Source organism: Ixodes scapularis, unplaced genomic scaffold (assembly GCF_016920785.2).
Source record: "Ixodes scapularis isolate PalLabHiFi unplaced genomic scaffold, ASM1692078v2 PGA_scaffold3__209_contigs__length_174095766, whole genome shotgun sequence".
Lineage (NCBI taxonomy): Eukaryota > Metazoa > Arthropoda > Arachnida > Ixodida > Ixodidae > Ixodes > Ixodes scapularis.
The window spans coordinates 141,373,365-141,391,871 of record NW_024609868.1 but is presented as its reverse complement, the minus strand read 5'-3'; the positions used below and the strand labels follow the sequence as shown (position 1 = coordinate 141,391,871).

At 45.2% G+C, this 18,507-nt stretch overlaps 1 protein-coding gene across 1 annotated transcript in view; it reads right to left on the bottom strand.

Annotated features, from left to right (window-relative positions):
- The window catches only part of LOC8027314 (E3 ubiquitin-protein ligase UHRF1), a 101,886-nt gene that overhangs the window by 42,018 nt on the left and 41,361 nt on the right, over positions 1 to 18,507 (bottom strand). The window contains exons 3-6 of the mRNA XM_040222278.3: positions 15,258 to 15,311; positions 14,955 to 15,008; positions 6,946 to 7,118; positions 4,374 to 4,586 (exon numbers count right to left, since the gene is read on the bottom strand). Of these exons, the coding sequence (XP_040078212.1) occupies positions 4,374 to 4,586; positions 6,946 to 7,118; positions 14,955 to 15,008; positions 15,258 to 15,311 (494 nt within the window). The remainder of the gene's footprint in view (positions 1 to 4,373; positions 4,587 to 6,945; positions 7,119 to 14,954; positions 15,009 to 15,257; positions 15,312 to 18,507) is intronic.

The following is an 18,507-nucleotide window of genomic DNA, read 5'->3' as shown; positions in this document are numbered from 1 at the left end:
TCGACAACTTGCACACCATGCAAGTTGTCCAATAACTTTGGCTGGTAAAGCTTCCATAAGTTTGGGTTTAACCAGAAAATTTCCATATTTCAAATCACAATTACAAAAAAAAATTGCAAATGGCCACATAATGTGTGCTGCGATTGACAGCGGCAGCTGCTGCATTGTGGAAAGACACGTTGAAGGAGATTTATCTTCAACCAGTGTGCTGTACAATGTTTGCAATGGGTCCTTTGCTTTCAGTGGAATTGATGTAGGAGACGTGTGTGAGGAGATATGCGTTTTGGAAGAACAATTGCGTGAGATGTTGCATGTGTTAAAAATAACGGAGACACACTTTTTTTTTTTTTGGCTGAAACGTTTTTTTAGGACGGGGGTGACTGCGCTTGCAATGGAAGAAGCAAAAGTAGTTACGCAAGCTGTTCTGTAGAGGCGCGGAGAGTATACAAGAACAGAACCTAGGCGGCGGCAGTGGGAAGGCATTCTTACGGGATTTTACAGTAGTGTTTTGCAACACGAGCAACGTCCCAACCAAAAATTAAAAAGTAAAAACACAACATGTGTACCGGAGCACCATTTACGGCGCTGTAACGTCCAGGCATTCCCATGCGTTAGTGCATTCACCCGAGTGTCTTGTAATCACTAACGCTCAATGCACGACGGGTGCCACGATTTATGTAAGTAGGCAAACAGAAACACATACCGATGGAATCGACCTGCCTGGCTCCGCCGCCGACAGTGATCGGTTCCGTTATGCGCTAACAATGATGACAGTTGTGTTGACTTTGTAGCGCTCAAGTTCGTAGCAGTCAACAAAGGCGGTCATGCATGCCGGCCTCAACATTTGGGCGCGTTTAAATCGTGTTAGCGTCGACATATCACTGGACGGACACGAACCCCGGACAGGCAGTGGCGGAAAGGCCGCCTCTGTTTGTTATTAAAAATGCACGTGCTCCGAACCATGCCGAGCTCTCCGATTGGTTGTTCGTGCTGCCAAAGACGCTGTCGCAGGGATGGAACTTGTGAAATGTACTTGGGAGCAGCCATGGGAGCAGCTGAAACAGCTGTTTTGGAGCAGGTTGGGAGCAGCTAAAACTATAATCTGGAGCAGGCTAGGAGCAGCTCAGGTAAGTTTTCATTGCACTTCAGCTTGTGTCTTAGACAAGCACGGGAGCAATTTCAATCGTGCTTAGCAGCACAAATGAACATGAGTGGTTAGAGACCTAAGTTGATGGGATAACAGTGTATCAGATCTGAAAACTTGAAACGTTGCGAGCCTTAATGAAAACCAAAAAGCAAGTACCATATGTTCTTGAAGATAGTGTCCTTGATATTTTCTGAGTGGCTTTCAGCTGCTCAAAATGGAAACCAGCACTGCTTATTGCACAACCCCCACATGCTCGACATAGTAATTATATCTGCGCACCACGTGACGTGCGTAGGCAACGGACGTGCAGTTGCACGGAGAAACAGAGCAACAAATTTCGAGTTTATTTTATTGTGCACCTCAATATCGAAACAGCAGACTACGATTAACGGAGTTCTCGTATTCGAAGCGATAACCTTGAGCAAGGTTAAAGTATGCCGAGTAGATCTAGTGCTCGTGTGAGAGCTGCTGGCCGGCAAAGTTTCGGATCGGACTGCGTTTCAGTTTTATCAAATTACGATTTATCTTGCGGGAATGCGGTTCCAACTTCTAAGGATGAAGTACGAAAAACTTTCAGACTTTCCACTCTCGTGAAGAAAGAAGACCAGCGAAGCTGTACTATGGTAGAAATTTAGTATTTAGAAATGTAAGGATTAATGTTTGATTGGGAAAATGGTTATGTGACAACCGTACTTTCCCCGGTTGTCTTTGTTATACCCCGTCATCCGCCGAAGGCTCATGAACGGGAGTCGAGGCGCCACTAGTCGTTCCTCTACCACGTTCAACCTCGGTAGGTGCTCCGGTACGGGTGGGTACCTGTAGCCGTTCACGGTCGCGAACCGGGGCACCGTGCCTTTGGGCAGGGAATCTCGGCACGTCCTGCACGCCGGTTCTTTGTAAACGTCCGCCGACTCGATACACTGCCGCAACGCGCACGCATCCATTTCCCGCTTCTTCTTGTCCAACTCGCCGCCGATCGTGGATACGTCTCCGGCGAACCTGAGTCGGTCGCACACGGCGCACGTGACGCCAAACGGGTTCTCCACGAACTCCCTCCGGAAACTCGCCGTCGCAACCGGGAACTGTTCAGCCGGCGTGGAGTGCTGTCGTCGCCGGGCCTCGCGCTTGCATTTGGCCTCCGTGGCACGATTATCGTCTGATGTAAATTAGAACTGATGTTCTAATTTACATCAGACATCACTGGTTCTTTTTACATCGTCTGATGTAAAAAGAACCAGTGATGTAAATTGCGCCCGCCGGCGCAATTTACATCACTGGTTCTGTTCTCGGCGGCGGCTTTCCAGGCGAGCGATGTGCTCTTCTTTCGCAAGGGAGTCTGAAGCGGTGGACGCAGTGGAAGTTGATGCGACAGCGGCTTCCCGTCGGTTGTGGACTCACTCGCGCTGCTGCGTACGTCGCCGCTCCTGCCGCTCTTTCCCCGAAATGGAGCGCGGCCGACCCATCCTGAGTCCAAACCGAAATTGACAAGAGCGTAGGAAACAGCGCGCAAAACAGACGAGGACGAAGAAACATACGTGACGAGCGCTGCGTTCGTCACATGTCTTTTACAGCGGAGCAGTTAAGGGCTAGGTTCCCCAGGATTGTGTCCGGTATGTCGACACAAACCTAACTGAACAGCTACCGCCACCTATAAGCGATGGCGGCAAGCACACAACCAGTATGGTTTCTGCCGTCGCTCGTAGATGGCGGCAACCTTTCCAGCTATCATGGAAGAATTGATAGTTGGGCGCATTGGTGGGAATTCATCGTAAGAAACAGCGCGAAAAACAGACGACGACGAAGAAGAAGCACACGTAACGAGCCGCCGAGAACAGAACCAGCGATGTAAAGGGCGCCGGCGGGCCAACGCCACGGACGACAACTGCACTCCACGCCGGCTGAACAGTTCCCGGGTGCGACGGAGTGGTTCCGGAGGGAGTTCGTAAAGAGCCCGTTTGGCATCACGTGCACCGTGTGCGACCGACTCTGGTTCGCCGGAGACGTATCCACGATCGGCGGCGTGTCAGACGAGAAGAAGCGGGAATTAAGCGCTTGAGCGTTGCGGCAGTGTATCGAGTACAGCTCCACTGGTCTTCCTTTCTTCTTCGTCCTAGTCTGTTTTTTGTGCTGTTTCCTACGATGAATTCCCACCAACGCACCCAAGTATCCATTCTTCTATGATAACTGCAAAGGTTGCCGCCATCTACGAGCAACGACGGCAACCAGACTGGTTGTGTGCTTGCCGCAGTCGCTTATAGATGGTGGTAGCTGTCCAGAGGTTTGTGTAGTTTGTGTTGACAGAATTTTGGTACCGGACACAATTCTGGGGAACCTAGCCCTTAACAGCTCCGCTGTAAAAACAATATTTTGCTCATTTGTTTTCAACTGACTGGCGTCCGGATCCCGGGCCGCAGAGCCTCAGGCAATCTGACGCTTAAGGACTCGACCTCACCTCGGCCAACTTGCTTAACCGCTGATGGTTGAAGAATAACAATCCAGTTGCAGGTGGTGTAGCGCTTGGAATCCGACCCTTGAGATTTTTCGCGCACTTCCGACTCGGGATACACAGGGAGAATAAACAGAACAAAGGTTTGCAAGGCCGACCAAGCTAAACGCGCTCATTGTTGCCAATCGAGTCAATATAAACTGAAACCAAGACAAAATACAATTTTTTTGGCGCATATTGTCGCGAACTATTGGCTATGGCACAGTTTCCGCAACATGGCGCAGGATGGCGTAGACAAATGCCTCTGGAGCGAAATGGTGCAAATGGCGCAGCCGTTCCACCACTGCATCGCCATAGCAACACCACCGGAAGTTCTAGTTTTTCCGTACGAGAACGTTGCTTTCCTCCTCTCACCTAAGAACGCGTTCGTGAATACCAATTTCTCCTCGTCATACAGTGTACTTAACTTACCATCTTGTTAGCTAAGTTGTCGTAAATAAGGAAGCTCTTCGTGAATCTGGCCTCTGGATCTTTATATAAAGTTGCAAGAAATGATTTTTCATCCTCCAGCAATGTTAAAACAATCCGCGACCGAGGAGAACAACATCGCCCGATCTTCGAGACACTGCATCCTCGGGAAGTCGCATCTTTTAATCGCGACCGTCGCCAGTTTTGCTAGCTCTTCACCAAGCACCAAGACGGCGGCACCCATAAGAAAACCGGGAAAGGAAGTGCGGACACTCGTAGCTCGTTTGGCGGCTCTAGGCGAGGCGCGCTCACCCGACATAGACGGTGGCCGACAGCTCCCTGGTAGTGCGGGTGGCCCTCTTGGCGGTCACCTCGCAGTCGTACCAGAAGCCCAGCTCATCGGGATCCTCCACATTGTAGTTGGCCATCAGCGCATCCCCCACGGATACGTCAGCAAAGGGAATCAGTCGCCGAGCACGGGGACGGATGCTGCTCAGCGGCACGGTCACCCTCTCGTCCTCGTAGCTGCAATGTCCACGGGGAAGGTGCTGCCATTTCGATCCACTCGTGGGCTGTTTTTGTACGAAATGCGTTTTTTTTAGGAGGAACTGAGGAATGCCAGTGTTCCATCTTTTTTGCGGGGAATCATTTTTTTCTGTTTATCGGCAATTTTACTTGAATTTAATAGCAATTTAGGCTCTTTATCATCGGTTATTTCATTCTCCGACTTTGAGGAAGGGGGAAGCATCAGAGAGACAGTCAAAAACAAAGAACCGGAACAAATGTGATCACGGCAACTCAACACATTGTTTGATGTGGATATTTTCACTTGCTCGCTTTATTTAATCCACAGATTATCCGGCACAATATTTTGTTAAAATTCGCAAATTTAACATTCAAGTAACAACACCTTCAAATCTTAGCAATGTAATGGGAATGCGTCTCCTGAACTTGATACGAGAACTCGTTCCAGGGTTAAAGTGGAACGAGAATCGAGCTTTCATTTCTGTTTTGGAGGACAGTGTATGGAAGCCCTAATCTACACGGCGGGACCGAGGGACCAGGGCATTACCACCCGCTGCGATTGGTCGGCGGTATGCAGCTGGCCAATCGCAGTGGGCAGCAATGTCCCAGACCCTTGGTCCCGCCCTGTAGATTAGGGTCCCAGCACTGTTCTTCGCACGCTGCTCAGGAACACAATTGCACACTTGCACGGTTCCCCATTCGTGCACTGTCAATTTGCCATCAAAATACACCTCATTTCTGTTGCATTTTTTTTTACGCTTGGACTGTCAATTTCTGCTGAAGTTTCACATTGAACTTTCAATGAATAATCAATATTCGCGCATTAGTTTATGCATCGAAATAATTACGGTTTCAGCGCTTTTTTTTCCAGAGGGGATTTACCGAACTGGTCACAATCCTGTAATTACATATAGATTACCATAAAATCCCGTAAGGGTGCCCATCCAAAATGAAGAAATTAATGGTGGAGAACGTGAGGTGGGCTATTATAAGGATGAAACAGAAAACTTTCATCAAAAATTAATAATAAACACGGGGGCACCCGCTGCAAACTAAGCAACACGGGAACTGAAAGCGCAAATCACAGACATGGCAAATTTGCATTTCACAATGTGATAAACACGGGGGAATTCGATATGAACTCCTGTGTCAGCGGAAAGGATACCGCAGACAGCAGGTGCAGCAGATTCGTGTTTCACGGTGCGAAAAACACATGGAAGCTGGCTACGAACTCATCTGTCACAAGAGGAGAACCGATATTGCGCGCACAGATCACGGACAAAAACAAACCCGCTGCGAACTCGCTTGTCACAGGTACCGGTACCGCAGATCGTGCGGTACCGGTACATGTGACCGACTGGAATTGGGGATGAGCAATGTTTCTCAATTTTTATGTTACGGGTATTTAGAAAGAAAAACGGGATGGTAATCCCTCGGGGGAGGGAGACCTTACGTGGTTTTATGGTAGTTATATTTCTGCAGAGCTGTAAGAGTACCTCTTACAGCTCTGCATTAATAGCTGAGGCATCAAAGAAAGCATAAAAGCTCAGAGAAAAGTAATCTAAAACAAAATAGCCATGTTCCAAAATTTACCTACAATCTCGTTCAAGAGCAAGTTTTGCACTTCACTGTTTGAAAACCCACCAGTGTTCATCGTTACTCTATGTGCATTGTGACGCAATGTGATTTACCGGAATAACTTGAATCCGCTCATTAAGATTCCGAACGCAGTCAAAATGACACCCTGTTATATTAAAGTTTGACTCATATTTTAGGAAAGAAAAATTAAGAGAATAATCCGGAATGTCGAGAAGGGGTAAATTCGAGTCTCAGCAGCACACAGAGAGCTCAAAATGTGAAGCCTTGTCTGTCTTATGAAGTTATGTCTGTCTTATGAAATTATGAAGTATATTAAAAGATGGTTGTAATTTATGAAATGAGGCTTACAAAACAGCTGAATTATCACAAAAAGAAACAGCCTTATTGCTTGTAAAATGTGGAGTGAAATGTATATCAGTATTCAAGCACAGCAGATACAGTCGTTACGAGCTTGCCATAACTTTTCTCTACAGCAACCATAACTTTTCTTTACAGCAAAGCTGATTTTAGGTAAACTGGTAAGGCTATACAGCTATTTCAGATACTAAAGAAACAAAAAATACAAAGAAAGTAAAGATCTTTTTTTCGTTTGTATGAATTGCACGTTCGACTGTACTACCTCTGATTGGCAGAGCCATAATGGCTGGGGACAGTTAAAGACGCTCGTGTGAAGCTGACCCTCACTTTGTCGGGTTACTGATTTCTTGAAGCCATTTTATGCTTTGAAATCTCGTTCGTGCAGATTAGAGTGGGAACACACTCATCGAATTGTATGCAGTAGAGGACGTCGTCGTCGTCTTCGGCAGTGCGCCGCGATGCAGACTCTTCCGGGGTCGGCTCTGGCTCAGTAGACTCCTTCCTCACAATGTTGATGATCTTTGCCTCAAACCAGGCACCATGCGTCGAATTGAGCACATCCACCAAACCTCCAACCTGCGAGGCAATAGATAGTAATAATATTTGTAAAAGGAGTTTTTAAGGGGAAAGCCTCCAGTGGACGCTTGACAAGCCTTTAGCCCCATACACCGACAGCTGCAGCCTCACAAAAAAAAAAAGCCACCTGAAGTTCATAGGAAAACTGGGGTGGGTCATGTCTCGATGGGTAAGCACAAAAAGTTTAGAAAAAGCTAAAAAAAAAAAAAAGCCTCTTTCTTTGTAAGTATCTAGCACGGCTGCACAAGAAGTACATTTAACTCAAAACTCGAATTGATTTCATTGTTTTAAAAAAGAAATGCTCACAAACGAAGGGTTTTGTTGTCCCTCAGAGGCAACATTTTGACGATGTTGCACAAAGGTCGTCCGGGATGATGCGAATGAAAATGTTGTCCAGGTGTCACGTCTGGCGCCCTCGTCAAGCGCAACATGTAGTGAAAGAAGGTGTCACGTGTCAGATGGTCTCAAAATGCTCTGCCTAAAGTACCTTTGTTGTCGTGGGGTTGGCCAGCACGTAGATGGGAGAGAGTGCATCTAGACCAGGGGTGGCCAGGCTGACCAGTCCTAAGAGCCGCAAACGAAACCACGAAACTTCTAAGAGCCACGGAGGGGGGGGGGCGCAAGTTTAAATTTTGTTGAGAGCCTGACTGTACGTATGAGTGCACAAGGCTGTACGACAGTACGTATGGAGGTATAAAGCTGCCAAACCGCGAGCCGTACTTCATTCTGCCTGAAATCCCTTCTTTTTTTCCTGGGGAAATGTGTGTTGAGGGGGGGGGGGGGGGGGGGGTTCCCTTACAAGGGATCCGCGAGCCGCACCTGGACCAGCAAAGAGTCGCATGCGGCTCGCGAGCCGCGGTTTGGCCACCCCTGATCTAGACTATGCATACTGAAATCAGCAATGGTTTCTTGTGCTTGTGGATGCTCATTCTAAATGAATTGAAGAGTTTGTGATGAACAGTATCAGTAGTGAGAAGACCATGGAAAAACTGCGTGGTGCATTAGCTGCATACAGGCTAGCTGAAGCTGTGGTAACTGACAACAGACTTCAATTCACATCAAGGATTTTGAACTGCTTTCGACTAGGAATGAGATGCAACACAGCAAGTCTCTGCCTTACCATCACGCCTCCAATGGCAGCGTAGAACGCTCCGTCCAGACCGTAAAAAAGCTTTGCTCAAACAAGTGATAGAACAGCAGAGAAGCGGTCATGCGAAGTCTCTGCAACATCGCAATGACCAGCCCTGTTTAGTTACAGGAACACACCCACCGGGACAACAGACGAAACTCCTGCCCGGCTGCTTCTGTCATGGAGGCCCAGAACAGGACTGAGTTTTTTGCATCCCGACATCGAGCAACAAATGAAAAAAAAACTCAAGCGAACCAAGGAGTCCACGGACTAGAACCGAGGGACCTGGAGAGAGTTCTCTGAAGGTGACCAAGTTATAATAAAGGGCCTACAAGCTGGCGATTCCAAATCGCTGACGGGCACAGTAAGCAAGCATGTGAACGCCGCTACGTATCTGGTTCGTGTAGAGGAGGAAGAGCGGAACCTTCATGCTGACTACCTGCAAGCGAGATCATTTCAGGCTGATCTGAGGACACCCAACCTACTGGAGCCGTCTTCAGTAGGCATGGGCGAATAGAAGATTTTGGGTCCGAATCGAATTCGAAGCGAATAGGGATATTGGCCGAATAATTTCGAATTGAATAGTTCGAATAGTACAAGCAACAAATACCACAAGATATGTTTAAACTATAGTTTTATATTTGCCCTTATTTGGCATTAAAAGTACTGTAATTATTCATTTCAAGTGCATTGAGTTCGGGAGCAAGAAATGGTCAAAATGGTCGCAAGCTTGCACCACCTGGCCGGAAATCCAAGCCAGAGTAAGTCAAACCCGTTTATATAGAACTCGCAAGAAAACGTCTACCAGTTCGATATAGCGGGTAATTCAATATAAAAGTTTAAATGAATTTGACTCTCGAAAATCCACTTTCTGCTGAAATAGTGCACAATGAAGTAGTCTTGCATCTTCTGCTGCTTTTTCTTCATTGCATCCACGATAACAATATTTTTCTACCATATCGACGGACTCCAAAATGCTGAGGCCGCTGCCTTCTATATTCGCGCATTAGCGCCGAACTATGCCAAGAGCACGGAGCACGTCCGAGCGGGAGCACCTTCTCCTACAGAGCGCCGTTTTGCTCTGCAAGTTGGCTTTCCCCTACAACAATGTGGCTGCCTTGGGGGAAGCCAGCTAGCAAAACATGCTGGCTTTTTTTTTTTTTTTTTTTTTTTTTTTCCTGGGTGGTTGTGTTAATTGCTTGGAAGAAAAAAAAATACTCTCTTTTGCGGACAGGGCGGGAAGAGGGAGCACGGAGCGCCCTCTCTCCGCTAGCTATATTTTCTCTTCTAATCAACGCAACTGCCCGGGAAAAAAAAAAAAAGCCAGCGTGCTTTGCAAGTTGGTTTTCTCCCAATGCGGCCGCTCGCGTTGGGGGAAAGCCAGCTTGCAGAGCAAAACGGCGCTCTTGGCAGTTCGATATATCGGTAGCGGCTGCTATTTTTGTTCGATGCAACCATAGTTTTTGCTATATATTATCACTGTAACATTACTGTGCACAAAAAATGTTCGATATAAGGAATGATTCGATGTAAACGGGTTCAATATAGTCGGGTTTGACTGTATTTAGAAAGGTTGAATAATCCTATATTGTCGAATAATTCAATATTGTAAAATACTTAAATTCGATTCGAAGCGAATGCCGCATAGAACAGAATTCGATTGGCTATTCGTAATAACCGAATATTCGCCCATCCCTAGTCTTCAGGCTTCAAGACCGACACGCTACAACTGGCAATGACCCGTCACCAGCAGGGAATGGAGCAGTGACATCACGGACGCTGCCTAACCCAGACTCCAGCCTGCCCAGCACTGTGACTGTTGGTCCCAGTGCTCCACTGTCAGACAACGGGACCTCCAGACCAGAAGCTCCACCGGCTTCTCTGATCCTGCGCACAGCACGGCCAAGCCCACCTCCAAAGCGCTACAAGCCGAAGACTCCCCCTGCAGAGGGGAGTGTATTGTGTCATTGTGGCCAAGCCAAAAGCCATGTGTCGGTGAACTGTGACGTCACTCTTTGCCGTAGATAGCACGGCTGCTATCAGTATAAGCAGCAGCCGCGAGTGGGACCTATGGGCTTGCTATGTTCTTGGAAGCATGGAATAAGTCCGCAACAAGCTAAATTGAGTTCTTCCCTGAAGGATAAAAGAACTTCAATGAACTTCCCTGACCAGTAGAAAAGGGAGAGATTCTGGAAACTGCAAATGTAATAGTAAATAAAGACACACAACAATTTAAAGTAATAAACTAAAATTCTAAGATCCAGAAGTAGAATGCTGACGAGCTGTGTTTGTGCGATTACAAAGAGCTACTGTTGCCTGTTGGGATTATCCTCCATTTGTCTCACACATGTGCTGCTGTGAAAATGGGCTTCACTGTCAATAAAGAGTGTCCTGTGGGAGATGTTATGGAAGAATTTCTGACGGTACAATATGGCGTGTCAGCAGCGAAATGGCATGGCCAAGGATTATCTTGTGCACGGGATCGTGCAAATGATTCATGGTACTAACACAAAGTGGAAAGAGCTACGAAATAAAGGCAAGAAATGGTGGACTCATTAGAAACAGAGAGTCGGTGCTCTTGTAAACGGGCTCTTCAACAAAACGAATGGCTCAGCAATGAGGCCGAATCTGAGGTTTTTTGTGTTCAGAAGAAAGATGACTTTCTGAAACAGAATGCAACATTTCAATCTTAGGAAAAACCTATCTTCCTTGGTTGATAGCTGAGGAACCCCTCAGTAAAGCAGCGCAGTGCCTACAGATCTTGTAAACAGTAATGCACATGCCGCAAAGTGTACGACATGTCATTATACATCAACGGATGACTCAGATCTTCCAATGGAGTGCCTGAAACGGAAGGAAACTTCGCTTAGGGGCGGGGACGGCCGAAGAAATGTGAGAGCTCAGGGAACTCAAGAGGGTACTCTGGGCGACCGCTGGGTTCAAAACCCATTTTGAGGACCCACGCACTAGCGAATTAGTAGGCAGTATACTTTCCGGTTTTAACAAAAAAAACGTCGATAAACATCTGCCGAAGTGGAAAATAAATAATCGGTTAAAACCGAAAAATACAAGGTTTCGAGATATTTTCGTATAAGCAGCAGTTGTTTTTTGTCACCGAAAAAGTCCTATGTACACATTCCTTAAACTCATTAACTCTTTCTTAACAGTGGAGGTGTTAAGGGTTAGTTTCCCCAGGATCGTGTCCCCCGCAAAAAATTGTCGACACAAAACTCTGGGCAGCTACCGCCATCTATGAGCGAAGGCGGCAACCAGACAACCGATTTACCGGCCTCGCTCATAGATGGCGGCAACCTTTCTAGCTTTTCCACTCTGGTTTTCACTAAAGTGGAAAGGCTGAATTTCTCTAGGCGTCGTCCTTGACGAAGTCCTTGATGTTGTCCTCGAGGTTGTTCTTGAGGTCGTCCTAGAAGTCATCCTTGAAGTCGTCCTAGAAGTCGTCCTTGAGGTCGTCCTTGAGGTCGTCCTTGAGGTCGTCCTCGAGATCGTCCTAGAAGTCGTTCTCGAGGTCGTTCTAAACGTCGTCCTCGAGGTCGTGCTAGATGTCGTCCCTGAGGTTGTCCTACACATCGTCCTTGATGTCGTCCTTGAGGTCATCCTAGAAGTCATCTTTGAGGTCGTCCTAGACGTCGTCCTTGAGGTCGTCCTAGACGTCGTCCTTGAGGTCGTCCTAGACGTCAACCTCCAAGTGTCGTCCCTGAGGTCGTCTAAGAAGTCGTCCTTGAAGTCGTCCCACCATAGTACAGCTTCGCTGGTCTTCCTTCTTCACCAGAGTGGAAAGGCTGAAAGTTTTTTTCTTTTTTTAACGGTTGTCGCTTTAGGTTTTTTAAGGTCTAAAAGTAATTGAGGTTTGTTTTTGTCAGTGCTGGTTTCTTTGACCTTCAGTTTATGTCCCCAAAAGTTTGTCCTCATTGTGCCCTTTTGTAGATTGCCTCACTGAAGGTTGCCCTACGTCTTTGTGGACCCTAGTTGAGTGGTTTAAAGTATCTTTCATGTTGTTTGAATAGAAGCGAGTCTCGGAAGCTGCATTCACCAGACTGGCCAGTACTCTCCCAAGCGCCTTTGGACATTTTGGGTCTTCCCCTGTTCAGCACAAATGTAGAGTGTGTGTTGTCGAAATTGCGCATAGTCAACAGGAAGGAGCAGGCGGGAATAGCAGATGCGAACCTTGGAATGTGTGCGTGCATATATTACAATAATGAAGTGTGAACAACATAAAAGTAGAACAGTCTTGATTGCTCGTTTTTATTCGCAATCTTTTCCCGTCGATAAAAGCCGTTTTAAGCATCTGCACAAGACGATTCACCAAAATGTGCCAATACATTGGAAATAAACACCGAAAAACATCCGCTGATTTTTTACATAAATAAACAACGGAAAGTATACGACCTATTTATTAGTATTTTGTATTTGCATCGTGAATTTTAATCCGCTGTTTTACAGTTGCTGCAGTAAATTTACCTGCACCTGTCGCAATGGCTGCAAAATGCCATATTCGATTTACGAGTGCAGCTCATCTGAAAGCATAACCGGAATTACATTGCCCTGCACTCTCCTGCACCGGAGCGGGTAAATCGAATGAGCTGAGAGTGAATGATTATTGTATATCATACTTCAGAAACTGCTTTCATTCACTAAACCTTGTTGCACACTGCCTTCTCGACAGTTCTGTAGCTAGGGTGTGTTGGCGTCTTATTTGCGTGTGTTCAGTGCTCCTGAAACCTAACCCAGTTTGAAAAGACCTCAAGCACCTTGAATAAAGTATGCTGCTGTTTTTAACTCTTTCGAGGTCAATTTTTCCAAAACATCCGGCAAAAGGGTATTGTTTTTTCCAATGGCATAGTAAGAAGCATACGTCAATGCGCAAGTTTTTCAGTTATCTAATGGCAGCAGAGCATCTGCAAACGGTCCAGATTGAGAAACATCGGACGTAAATATTGAAGGCGAGTTTTTCCAACAAGGTTCATTTTGCCACATCCCCCCAATATATTTCAGTGGTCTCATACTCTGAACAGGATGTATTTGACAGAGCTTCTCCATAGAATGACGAGTTCTCATTGTCCGAATTCAATTCAACCACCGCTGGAGCAGCCAGTTTGGAGTGTCTAATTTTGCAACTATAAATAGCCTCAGCAAAGCAAAACATGATAGAAATAAAAGAAGTACAGTTTGTGTGCACGCATTCTTTTACAGTTAATTCAACAGCCGCACATGTCAGAAGACCTGATTATGGAAATGTTAAAACAGCCGTGAAGCCTGAAACTCAAACAAAGAGCTGATCCTGAGAAATATACTAGCTGAGAAGTGGAGTGAATTGAGAGCATTACTCAGGGGTGGAACTCATGAAATGTACTTGGGAGCAGCCACGGGAGCAGCTGAAACAGCTGTTTTGGAGCAGGTTGGGAGCAGCTAAAACCACATTCTGGAGCAGGCTAGGAACAGCTCAGATCAGTGTTCATTGCACTTCAGGTTGTGTCTTAGACGAGCATGGGAGCGATTTCAATTGTGCTTAGCAGCACAGATGAACATGAGTGGTTAGGGACCTAGGTTGATAGGATAACAGTGTAACAGATGCAAAAACTTGAAACTTAGTGAGCCGTAATGAGAACCGAAAAGCAAGTACCATATGTTACTGAAGGCAGTGTCCTTGATATTTTCTGAGTGGCTTTCAGCTGCTCAAAATGCAAGCCAGCACAGCTTATCGCACAACCCACACGTGCTCGGCATAGTAATTATATGTGCCAACCACTTGACGTGCGTAAGCAACGGACGTGCAGCTGCGCAGATGAACAGGGCAACAAATTTCGAGTTTATCCTATTGTGCAACTGAATATCGAAGCAGCAGACTACGATTAACGGAGTTATCATATTCTAAGCGATAAGCAGGAGCAAGGTGAAAGTACGCTGAGCAGATCTACTGCTCGCGTGAGAGCTGCTGGCCGGCAAGGTTTCGGATCGGACCGCGTTTCAGTTCTATCAAATCACAATTTATCTCGCGGGAATGCGGTTCCAACTTCTAATGATGAAGTACTAAAAGGGATCTTTGGCTCCTTTGTTTTCAACTGGTTGACGTCCGGATCCCGAGCCGCAGGGCCTCAGACAATCTGATGCTCAACGACTCGACCTCACATCGGCCGACTTACTTAACCACTGATGTTTGAAGAATAACAATCCAGTTGCAGGTGGTGTAGAGCTTGGAATCCGACTCCCCAGTTTTTTTAGCGTGCTTCCGACTCAGGATACACAGGGAGAATAAACAGAACAAAGGATTGCAAGGCCGACCAAACTAAATGCGCTCATTGTTGCCAATCAAGTAGATAAAAACCGAAACCAAGACAATTTTTTTTTTTTGCGCACGTTTTGCGTTTTGGTGCATAATGGCGCGAGGAATTGGCTGTGGCACAGTTTCCGCAACATGGCGCGGGATGGCGCAGACAAGTGCGTGTGGCGCAAAATGGCGCAGACGTTCCACCCGATTACTGTAAATCCTTAATGTTTGCGAGCACTTAATTTTCGCAAATTGAAAAATTTGCGAAATTTAAGGGCACACAAAAATTTCGGTTTTTAAGAGTTTCAATACAGGCGTCTGGAATGTCCTTCATGACCAATTCGCGAAAAATACGGGCCGCGAAAATAAAAGGTTTTACAGTACGTGGCTTTGAGATTGAATCATTGCATGCACATGGTACCTTGTAGTATTTGCTCCTCGCTCCAGACGATCCTGCAACAGCATTTTCAGGCTCCTGCAGAAAGAGACCAAACGCATGCACTCAGAGGATAGCAGTTGTGCACAAGTCAAAACACACACACACCAACAACTTTAAGTACAAGAATCAATGAAAATTAATACTTCAAGCAGCCCAAACTATAGCTCTGGATATGGAAACATTAAAACAGCTACGGAAGCTGAAAACTCCTGAAAGATAGACTCGCAGTGAACTGGAGTGAATTGAGAGCATTATGTGGCTTTGAAATTGAAACACTGCACATACCTTGTTGCATTCTCTCCCTGCTCCAGACGATCCTGCAACAGCGTTTTCAGGCTCCTGCAGGAAGAGACCAAATGCATGTGCTTAGAGGATAGCAGGGGCACACAATTCAGTACCACAAACATCCTTGAAATTGCGGTACAGCAACGACTGTCATGCTCGTGTTCATTCATTGCAATTACTTTTATTTCATTTACAGAAAACCCTGCATTGCCAAAGCATGACAGCAGGAGGAGTGGATTTTACAGTCGCATTATTACATGAAAACACCAAATTAATATGTATCAACAAAAGCACATCAAAATTATGGCTGGCACAAATCATCAGCACACAGCAACAGCCACAAAAGTATATCAATTATGCTCTGATGATTCCAACAAGGAATGCACTATCAGTTGATGCCATATCTGCCGGCAAATCATTCTTCTCCAGTAGATTTTTTTTTTATTTATTTACAAAGAAGCCTGCATCACCGTGAGGCATTTGAGCAAAAAGTGGATTTACAAACATTTAAACAAAAACAATGGAAGATTTATTAAAATGTATAGAACTAATATAAAAAAGTATTATTAAAACATCATTAGAATAAGATATCTCCCTCTCTCTCTCTCTCTCTCTCTATATATATATATATATATATATATATCAGTGTGTCGAACCGAAAAAAATACGGGTTCGGTTAAGGTTCAGGTTCAGGTAAATTTATTTCGTTCCGGTTCAGTTCCGGTTCGATTAATTCGATCCGCGAACCGGTTCGGGGCGCTGAACCGGTTTGCGAACCGGTTCGGAAATTATAAATGACAAATTGCAACATCAAAATAAATTACAAATAAAACATCTGAAATCAGCACATACGAAACGGGACACATCGTAGTGTAAGGCTCAGGGATTTCTACCAGGAATGGTTTCTTTATGTGCACTCAAAGGTTACCTCACCGACGCATTCGGACTTCATCTAATTGGGTCCGACGCAGTAGCTGTAAAATCCGCGACCTCCTTACAAACCCACTTACAAGTAGAACTCGCTAACTATCCCGCCACCTCGGCGTGTAAGCAATTGAAGGAACAGTGAGGAGAAAATACAGCTTTCTTTATGTGAACTAGCCTTCGGTAACTCAAATTAGACCCTTAAAGAAGTTTTCATTAAACAAGATACGGAATATGAAAAACACTTCACCGAACGCAACGCCAGAAGGACGTAATAGGATAAATATTAAAATAGAAGAGTTCGCTGTCTCACAAATATGTTAGCTTCTAAGTGCCTATAAGAAACCGGATGCATTATTATCGAACTCCACAGCCTTTTCTTTTCTCATTCCGATGGAAGCAAGCTTCAAGAACTCGCGCGTTCTAGAAACGTGTTATGAAATGAGCACACAGCAGCATTTACGATTTACGAGATTGTAGGAAAATAAAATCCCGTGACGCGATTTTTTATTTTTTTTTTGCACAGCTTTCCAATTTTCTTTTTTCCGTGCAAGCCGCGACCAGCGCAATACTGGTTCCTATGCCAAGATTCATGGATGCAGCGTTTGTCAAGATTCATAAATGCAGCGTTTATATTCCTAAAACTGAGTGGAGAAGAAAAATATGTAAGCGAGGTGTGTGTCAGTTGACGGCACTTAAAAAACAAATGGCATTGATAGCACATTCATTGTCAACAGCGCGTGGCCGAACCGTTTTGACATGAGCCGGTAACCGTTATTTTTTTTCCGGTTCAGTTCCGGTTCGGGTTCATCGCAATAACAATATAACGGTTCGGGTTCAGTTCCAGAAAAAGTACCGGTTCGGTTCCAGTTTTCGGTTCGGTTCCGGTTCGACACCCTGATATATATATATTTATATACCTATATATATATAGTTCACGTGATGTCACATTACGTGACCTAGGTGTGTAAACCAAAAACAACTGTGTAACCAATTTTGGCAACTAGTCTTGAGGAAGGCCTGTCTCAGGCCGAAACGTCGACTCACTAATTGCTTTAAAACACCAACAATGCTCCGAAGTGTGACTTCATTTCTTTACACTCTTCGGCATCCTACGCTATATTTAGAGAAAAAGAGAGAGAGAGAGTGATTATTCAATATTTTACATCGAAGTTAGGGGAAGGGAACTCTCTACCTTCTTCCTTTACTATATAGTAGATATATCTGTGATGTGATTGGCTTAATCCATTTTGGAGCACTTTTCGGAGCATCCAAAACAGTGTTTCGGAGCAGCAAATGTGGCTTTTGGAGCAACCAAAACAGTGTTTTCGAGCAGCAAAAATGGCTTTGGGAGCAGCCAATACAGTGTTTCGGAACAGCAAAAGTGGCTTTTGGAGCCGATATTCTTAGAAAAATAAAAATAGTTGTTTTAGGTGCTGTATAAACGAAGGGCACTTTGTGTTGTGTTCTGATATGACATGTTGTGACGGAACTTGCTGCTTGTGTTTTTGCTGCTGAGACATCCCAAAAGTGTACAGTGCTGTAGGCATCGCCGAGCAATTCCGAAAAACCGCTTGCCACCGTTTCACTGGTTCCCGACGTGCCAGATTTTCATCAAAACTAAGCAAACGTAAAACAATGAATTGCAAGTGTCCCGGCTGGTGCCTCTGTTGTGCAGTCATGTTCACATGCACGTGAGGGCAACTTCGGCAGGCTTGCAGTTGTCGTCGCGCAAGCGGAGACAATGGCTGTTCGATTGAAACTACGGTGAGGGTCTCAGACTACTGAAGCATACTCAGTGTGTGTTCAAGAGCACATAAAACAAACTGATGATGATGACTCTTCCAGGTTATGCATAGATAGCATAACACCACAGTACTTTAGATATGAGCTAACTTTAATTACTTCATTATTAAGCATCCATACAGAAGTAATAGGGCTCTTTGTTCGTAAATCTAGTGGGAATGCACTTTTAAATGTTTAAAACCATTCTCCATTTGTCACAAACATCAGCAATTTTGTTAATATCACTCTAAAATATCAATATTTGTGGAATCATTGATTGTTCTATAAATAATGCAGTCATCTCGAAACAGCAGTTATATTATTCATGTAGATCACGGAAAGCAGAGGACCCAGAACAGATCCCTGGGAATATTGGAAGTGAAATTGACATAATCAAAATTTTTACCATTAACAACAATGAATTGCATTTTCCCACTTAGATACTCCCTCAACCAAGCCAATATGTTGCCATCAAGTGACAATGAGTTAAGTTCATAAAATAACAATTCATAGTCCACAAAGCCAAAAGCTTTCCTGAAAT